The 7,484-nt window shown below is 44.1% G+C and overlaps 1 protein-coding gene and 1 long non-coding RNA gene across 7 annotated transcripts in view; one reads left to right on the top strand and one right to left on the bottom strand.

The window, feature by feature from the left end:
• Nucleotides 1–2,529: 2,529 nt before the first annotated feature.
• On the top strand, nucleotides 2,530–6,760 carry LOC106723667. The gene is made up of 2 exons (XR_001359370.1): nucleotides 2,530–2,697; nucleotides 6,579–6,760. It is a non-coding gene; the product is annotated as an uncharacterized LOC106723667 (long non-coding RNA).
• Nucleotides 5,913–7,484, bottom strand: part of EIF2AK3 (eukaryotic translation initiation factor 2-alpha kinase 3) — a 100,354-nt gene continuing 98,782 nt past the window's right edge. For all 6 annotated transcript variants that reach the window (XM_014528139.1, XM_014528130.1, XM_014528127.1 and 3 more), the window contains one exon: nucleotides 5,913–7,085. In XM_014528139.1, the coding sequence (XP_014383625.1) occupies nucleotides 6,879–7,085 (207 nt within the window). In that variant the 3' untranslated portion in view covers nucleotides 5,913–6,878. The remainder of the gene's footprint in view (nucleotides 7,086–7,484) is intronic.

Below are 7,484 nucleotides of genomic sequence, written 5' to 3'. Positions count from 1 at the left end.
GGATGTGCCTGCAACCAAGGTACATGCCCTTGACCAGAATTGAACCTAGAACCCTTCAGTCCGCAGGCCGACGCTCTATCCACTGAGCCAAACTGGTCAGGGCGCTTTCATAATTATTCAACTTTGGGTATATTAATAGAAAAAGAGTTACTCAAAGTTCATTGTTCATAAACTCATGAATATTCAGGATTAAGGTGGTGCTTTAACTGGTACTAGATGAAAATGTACTCTACCCTAAATTATCATATAAATTTAACTATAAATCAGAAAGTTTCATTAGCAGCAAAAAGGTGATATTCATTAATTTAAGATTTTTAGCTTTTCTTTAGTCTTAACAACTGTTTTCCCCCCAGATTTCTGAGTCACAGACCATCATCTATAGACTATTCTCATATTTTACATTATTGCTGACATTGTATAAAAACTACACTGATTTTAATAAGCTTGGCAACATCTAAAAATATTTTGGGACAAGGATAACGTATCACTGCCATATGGAATTTCTGTAAACAATCTTAGCTGGGTTAAGAACGTAGCCTTAACATAATTTTTTATTTTGTCTAAAACAGCACAATAAAAACATCCCCAACAATACATAAACCTACATATAAAATATAGAATATCTCCAATATTCTTCCTTTATCTAATATCACGACCCCATATGCAAGAGCAAGTATTGTGAGTGGGGCGCGAGGAAACTAATTTAGGCAGTGACCTAATTAGTCAGACATTAACATTCAAAGACCAGATGGACAACTTCAGCCAGAAAAGTAGTATTAAAGAGCTCCTATGAAATTAGAATTTACATACTACATTCTCCATTCCTGGTCACTTCATGCATAGCTGGACTATTCTCAATCATGGTTTTTTGCCTTCTTTTGTAGAAGAAAGGTAAGATTATTTGGAGAACTGATTACATAAAGATACAGGGAATGCCCATCCGATATAAAATTTTCACCGTGAAAAATCAAAATAGAAAAGACAAAGCTTAAAAACAACAACAGAAAAACCAGGCCCAGATGACATGGCTCAGTGGTTGAGCGAGGACCTATGAACCAGGAGGTCAGGTTTTTGAGTCCCAGACAGGGCACATGCCTGGGTTGCAAGCTCCATCCCCAGTGTGTGGCCTGCAGGAGGCAGCTGATTCTCTCTCACCACTGATGTTTCTATCTTTCCCACTGTGGAAGAGGTTTTTTCATCACATTTTCCCTCACACAGGTAAACATTTCAACAATTTTCCAGGTAATAGTGGAGAAATGGGATCCCATTGTTGCTCACATTTGTATCCCCAGACGAAGAGCGGAAAAGTAAGGTGGAGCTTTTTCCATTCATTCATTCATTCATAAATATTTACACTTCGCTGTGAATTGCCTAATTATCCACCTTGCGATAAATCTTCCGTGAGCCTCCGCTTCCTCTCTATAAAATGGGGTGATAATATCCCCCAGGTTGATGCGAGGGCTAGATGAGATTTCATGGACGTACAGTGGCTTGGCATGCGGCGGGCCGTCCATGAATGTTTGCCTCCCACGGAGGAGCCTACCTCCCTGTGGAGGATCGGTAGTAACTGATGACCGGAGGGCGCGGCTCCTCCCGTCCACCTACTCCTCCAGGGGTGCAGTGTCCCCCAACCCAGCACCACACCTCCATTGCCCCTGGCACTCGCTGCCTCTGCCCCAGGGGACTAACTGTGATACCAAGTCCCCTCAAAGCCCAGGGCACCCCAGTCTTTCCTCAGTGTCTTGTCGCCCCCACGTGGCCAGTCTAAGTTCTTCCTCTTGGCCAGGTCTTAGCACTAACTCTTGGCAGGGCTTCCAGTGGCTCCAAGAGCCGGGAGCAGGGAGCCGGATTCCCCGCCCCAGCTGCATAGCTTTGATCCCCAAACCCTCCTGCCAGGCTGCGCCTGACAACCCTCCGAGTCAAAAGGGGGCTGATTTTCAGGCTACTTGTTGACCCGACAGCTTAGGGTTAAAGCCCTAGAAGAAAGGAGAAATTCCCAGCGCACGCACACACACACCCACACCCACACACCCGCCTGCACGGGAGCCCCAATCCCCTCAGTATAACATAGGACATTTCTAGATTACTTTGCCTTCATATCAGCATAACACTTTTCACACATATCAAATGCCAGCCTTGTCAAATGTCCAGTCAACGTCTACATTTTCGCAGTACCACAAGGCTTCATATACTTATATTGCATATACTCGCATTATTTTACTATGAGATTTTTTCTTCTTTCCTTTCCATTTATTGAGTGCCCAACAGTAACAGCCAGGGGTTCTTTCTATTTTCCCACATGTTGTAATCATAGATTTGCTTACATACTACATTTTTGTCTATCTTTAAACCACAGTTATGTTATTTAATCCTCAGAATAACTCTTGACCAATTATGCCTATTTTAGAGTTGAAGAAACTAAGGCTATGAGTTAATTTTAAACCTCTACTTATTGAGTACTTAGTACTTACCAGCTTCTATGCTAAACATTACCTATCTTATCCCTTGATCTTCGACCCGAGTTATCTGCTGTGCAGAAAAGAGATTACTGAGCTCAGAGAAAGCTGTAAACAGAGCAGCAGGCTGTAATTGCAGAGCCAGGGGGATCTGCCTACCTCTCCCCCCTTCCTCCAAAATGCCCTCTGGATTGAAGGGAATTCAAAGTGAGAACTGTTATGCAAAGAGAGTGATGGAATGGTAAGTGGATTATTATGTGTCCTATTATGCTATTCTAGTTCCTTTAATAATTGTCTTGTTTCCTCACATATAAAAACAGCAGTGGAAATATCTGAATTGCAGAGGTCCTAGTAGAATTAAATGAGACATTAAATCCTTCTAAACTATAAAGGAGGATACAAAGATGAGATCCATTAAAATATTGTAGATTCGGTTTATTGGTTTCCTTTTTCATTTTATTAATGTAATAGTACTAATCCCCAAGTAGTGCATCAGTTGGAAGAAGTCAAACAATGACTGCAATGCATGTTGAAGTTAACCTTCATCTCCCGCATAGCCCTCCCCCAATTCCACTCTCCCAAGGCAACCAGTATGGGGTTTGGTGTGGATACTTGTAAACGTTCTATGCCCATGCAAGTATTTCATTTAAACACAGAGAGAAACTGTCTCCTTTGGCTGCAGTCATGCTAGTCAAGCTCCTCTACAACTTGCAGACTTGTCATTTACCAGGTAGCTGCTTCATAGACAATCATTCCATTTTACACTGTCACTCATTTGCATAATATCCATTGTACAAACGCCCTTCATTTACTCAGTCATTACCCTGAGTTTTTCTTCAAAAAATTCTTTTGGAGAGAGAACACCCTTTCCCCCTTCATTACTTCTCAGTATCAAACCTCTCAAACCTTCTCTAGGCAGCTATGTGACCTTTCTGGGGAGTGAACATTCTGCCAGGCTCCTCCCTGGGCCCCAAGCTGTTTCAAATCCTCTTCCCACCCACATTCCCCCTGCCCTTGTTTCTGACAATATCTCTGGGTGCCTTCTGAAAGCTCACGTCATTTCAGAAGGCAGCATGTGCCCAGCCACGCACTGCAGCAGCCCTGAAGAAATCCTTCAGAAGTCTGCACTAGCCCTGGCCGGCAGCTCAGTTGGTTGGAGCCTCGTCTCAATTTACTTGGGTTTTGGGTTCAACCCCTGGTCAGAGCACATGCAAGAATCAGCCAATGAATGAAGAAATAAGTGACAGAACAAATCAATGCCTCTCTCAAAAAAAAAAAAAATTAAAAATTTTTAAATTTAATTTTTAAAAAATCCACACTAAAAGGCAATGACAGAGGGTGGCCTCTGGCTGTTGGGGACCAGCAGACCTTTAGCCACCAGTCCCAGGATGTCTTTGGGCTCTCAATGACATGGCTGGGGTCCTCCGACCTCTAGCTGGATAGAAGCCTCTGCCTGTTTCTCTGTCCTGGCTCCTCTCTCCAGTCACCCGCCTCCTCATTTGCCGCAGTGATCTCAGCATCTCATAGCCTTCCTCAGCTCACAGACTTTCAAGGGCTTCCCATTCTATTCAGTAAAGCCCCAACTTTTCACCACAGTTCTGTGAACTCACTATTTTCACAAGAGAACATCTGTCCTCTATCAAAGGTCAAGCACAAACCAGGAGCCATCTTCCTCTCCTTCACCTGTATTCAGTTAATTCCAGTGCCCCAGCCTCTCTCCTCAAAAATAATTCTCAAATTCATCTATTTCTCTGTGCTGGCACTATTGAGAACGCTTTCCTAACTCCTGCCCTCCCCCGAAACCTTCCCCAGGGAGTAGGGACCCACGATTGTTGGAAGTACTGGGCACACTGCTCCCATTTTTATTATTTTAAGTCATTGCCCATTTGAAGAATTTAAAGGCAGTTCATGGCAAAAACATTGTGGGACTTGGTAGGTATGTTTAGGTCAGTCACCTCTAGACGTGACTGTCATGCTGTCCTTGTGTCTGGAGGAGGGGAATACCTGACAGGGGGGAGTAAGGTTTTTATTTCAGCCCTCAACTGTTTACTTCTTGTGGGAAAAGGTGAAAATGAGTCACCTAGTGGCAGCTACTTCTCGGCGGGGCAGAGTCCAGGAGGGTTATACCTTTGCCAAATATTTATTGCAGTGACCGGCACATTCCTCATTTGGCTATTTCCTGAGCTATGTCAGAGTTATGTTCTCCAAATTCAATTCCACAAATATGTAATCCAGGACCGGGATTTATGCTAGGCATTGCTGGCATCACAAGGTATGCCCCTACCCCTGGGACCTCAGCTATTTAAGAAGCCGACTTACATCAATTACTGTGGCCTTGACCATGGTAAGTGTTATTAGGCACAAAGTGCTCGAAGGAGAGGCAAGTGTGAAGGGAAGGGCTCAGAAAGATGCCAGAAAAGCAATGACTTGAGAGGAGAGTAGGTCTGGAGTCAGCAGAAGGGCTCTGGGTGAAAACACACTGTTCTGTCTGCCATCAAAGACCCGCTAGGTTCTGCTGGTCCAGTCCTGAACTTCCTGTGCCTGCTTTCCTCCTGAGGCCAGTGAAGGCACAGGCAGAATGAAAATGAAGGCAGGACTGACTATACTGTGCAAAAATTTTGCAAATCCTTAGACAGCTTGGGACAGGGAGTAGGCAAAACTCTGACTGGGAGTCAGAATACCAGGGGTTTGGTCCCAGTTCTGATTTTGCTGGCTTTGCGATCTGGGGCAAACCCAGCACCTTTCTGGACCTGGGCCTCCCCACAGGTAGAACAGCTATCCTAACACCTGCCAAGGTCAGCCCTCAGGGTACCTGTGAGGGTCGCAGGGTCTGCAGCGGTAACTGGAGGGGGTGAAGAGGAAAGAAGGTAGGAGAGCAGCAACGGAAGCAGGCTGACCAAGAGAAGAGAGGTGGGATGGCTGGCCGGCAGCCACATGGAGCCTGGGGACAAAGATGATGGTCAGGCTGCACTGAGGAGTGAAGGTCTGTGACATGATTTCCAGCTTGAAAACTGCTCATAACTTTGTGAGACCGACATTACCTGTCTGAGAAATGAAAGTAAGCATGCACCTTGACCTAAAGGTTGTCTGGCTAAGTTGTACTAATCACCCAGCATGCCACGGACCTTCATGTGGCACACATCAGACACACAGTGGCATCAGCAAAGCCAGCAAGGCCACGCCCTGGCCTTGAGGTCTCCCTCCAGGGCAGGGTCCTCTTCAGTTCTCAGTCCAGCTGAGTGGGGCCGAGCACACATCTCTGGACTCAGCCCTTGGGTTCTGAAAAGGACATGGCCCTGGTCAAATCTTTGGAAAAGAACAGAGAAGACACGGGTTTGGAACAGGTTAGGAGTGAGTTTGAGGGTAGGCTTATGACCCTTCTTAGATGCAGAATCATATTTTATAAATCTGAAAAACTACCATTTGGGGCTAATTCCCCCAAATCAGAGTCAACCATAAGTAATTAATAAAAATTTTATTAAATCATTTAGACTTGAAAGAAGTCACAATAGTTAACACACTTAAGTGTGTTCTATATACCACCAACCCAAACGGATTGAGTTCAGAATTTTTATAAATAAAAAATAAACATATTTACAGTGAAAATAAAAACAAGTTAGATGATTAAACTGTTATCTATAATCAGTTTTGGAAAACGACCTGCCTATAGAATTACATATAAGACACTTAAGATTTTATTCGGTTTGAAGTCCATAAGTAAAGAAGTTAACTGTAAAATGTGATTCATTTCTTACTACGGCCTTTTTTCATCCCCAAACCAGAACTTTTGACCAATTTACATAAAAGCTTCATTCCCTTTTTTGGAGGTAAAGCACAAGCTCTTACACCCTCCCTGGACCATCTGAGAAACAGCTATGATGCTACCGAGGCCACTACAGAACTAGCTATGGACATAAACCATTGTGCAGTTTGTGCTACTTGTCCTCCCAAATAGTGCAGATTCCTGATTTACCCACTGAGACAAAAACGGAGTCAGCTTTTTGGAAATCCGTTTAAAAATCAGCAGTATCTCTAGAAAGCGTATTTCTAGAACAATATAGCTACCGTATGTAGGGATTTTCATGATTCTGTGCTATAAAAATATCTCTCTATTAATTTTAGGGATTGCTTGACCTCGCCAGGCAACAGGTGAGGGCTACAGAGCGTGGCCAGCCAGTTTCAAGAGACCCACCAAGAAAAAGGACCACACGTGATTTAGTGATGGTTCTCTCCTCGAGGACAGCAAAAATCAAGAGTTGGCTCAAATTAGGTTGTACCCCAAAATTCAGTTTAAATCTGACTTAGAAAAAGTAGTTCAAAATAAAACTGAGCAAAGAACAAAGTTCTCAAGTCTACAATTTTGGAAGGACACATTCCTAAGCAGAGACTATTCTGTGTCATCTGTTAGGGCACAGGCACAACCTAAGGCGAACTGTTTGGCAAAGGGCTACGGGAGTCGCTGGAGTGTCTTGACGGTTTTGTTCCTGATGAACTCACGGAGCGGGACCTCTGCCTGAGCACAGTTTTTCCTGGAAACTCCAAGTCCTCAAATACAGTGTTTTCAATGATGTGTGCAGCTTCAGGCCGCTCCGTGGGGGATGGAGAGAGCATCTCTTGAACCATCATATACTGAAATATAAAAATTGTTTTGTGATAAATGGGTCAGATTTAGAACACTAAACAGTCCCCTAGTTCAAGAGTCAGCAAAATTTTTCTGTAAACATATTAAGTTTGCAAGTCAGCTTCAGCTACAACTTCTCAGCTCTGCCACTGCAATACAAAAGCAGCCACAGACAGATTGCAAACAAATGGGCATGGCTGGATACCAAAACTTTATTACAAAAACTAAAGGCCCAGTGCACAAAATTCGTGCACAGGTAGGGTCCCTAGCGGCTGCCAGCTATCAGCCTGGGCCTTCCTTCATTCCGCGCCACCCCCTGGTGGTTAGCGCACGTCATAGCAAGCGATTGAACTCCCGGTCAGTCGAACTCCTGAGGGGACACTTTGCATATTAGGCTTTTATATATA

This window comes from Myotis brandtii, unplaced genomic scaffold, assembly GCF_000412655.1.
Source record: "Myotis brandtii unplaced genomic scaffold, ASM41265v1 scaffold1152, whole genome shotgun sequence".
NCBI lineage: Eukaryota > Metazoa > Chordata > Mammalia > Chiroptera > Vespertilionidae > Myotis > Myotis brandtii.
The sequence above is the reverse complement of the archived record's forward strand: the minus strand, read 5'-3'. Positions and strand labels throughout refer to the sequence as shown.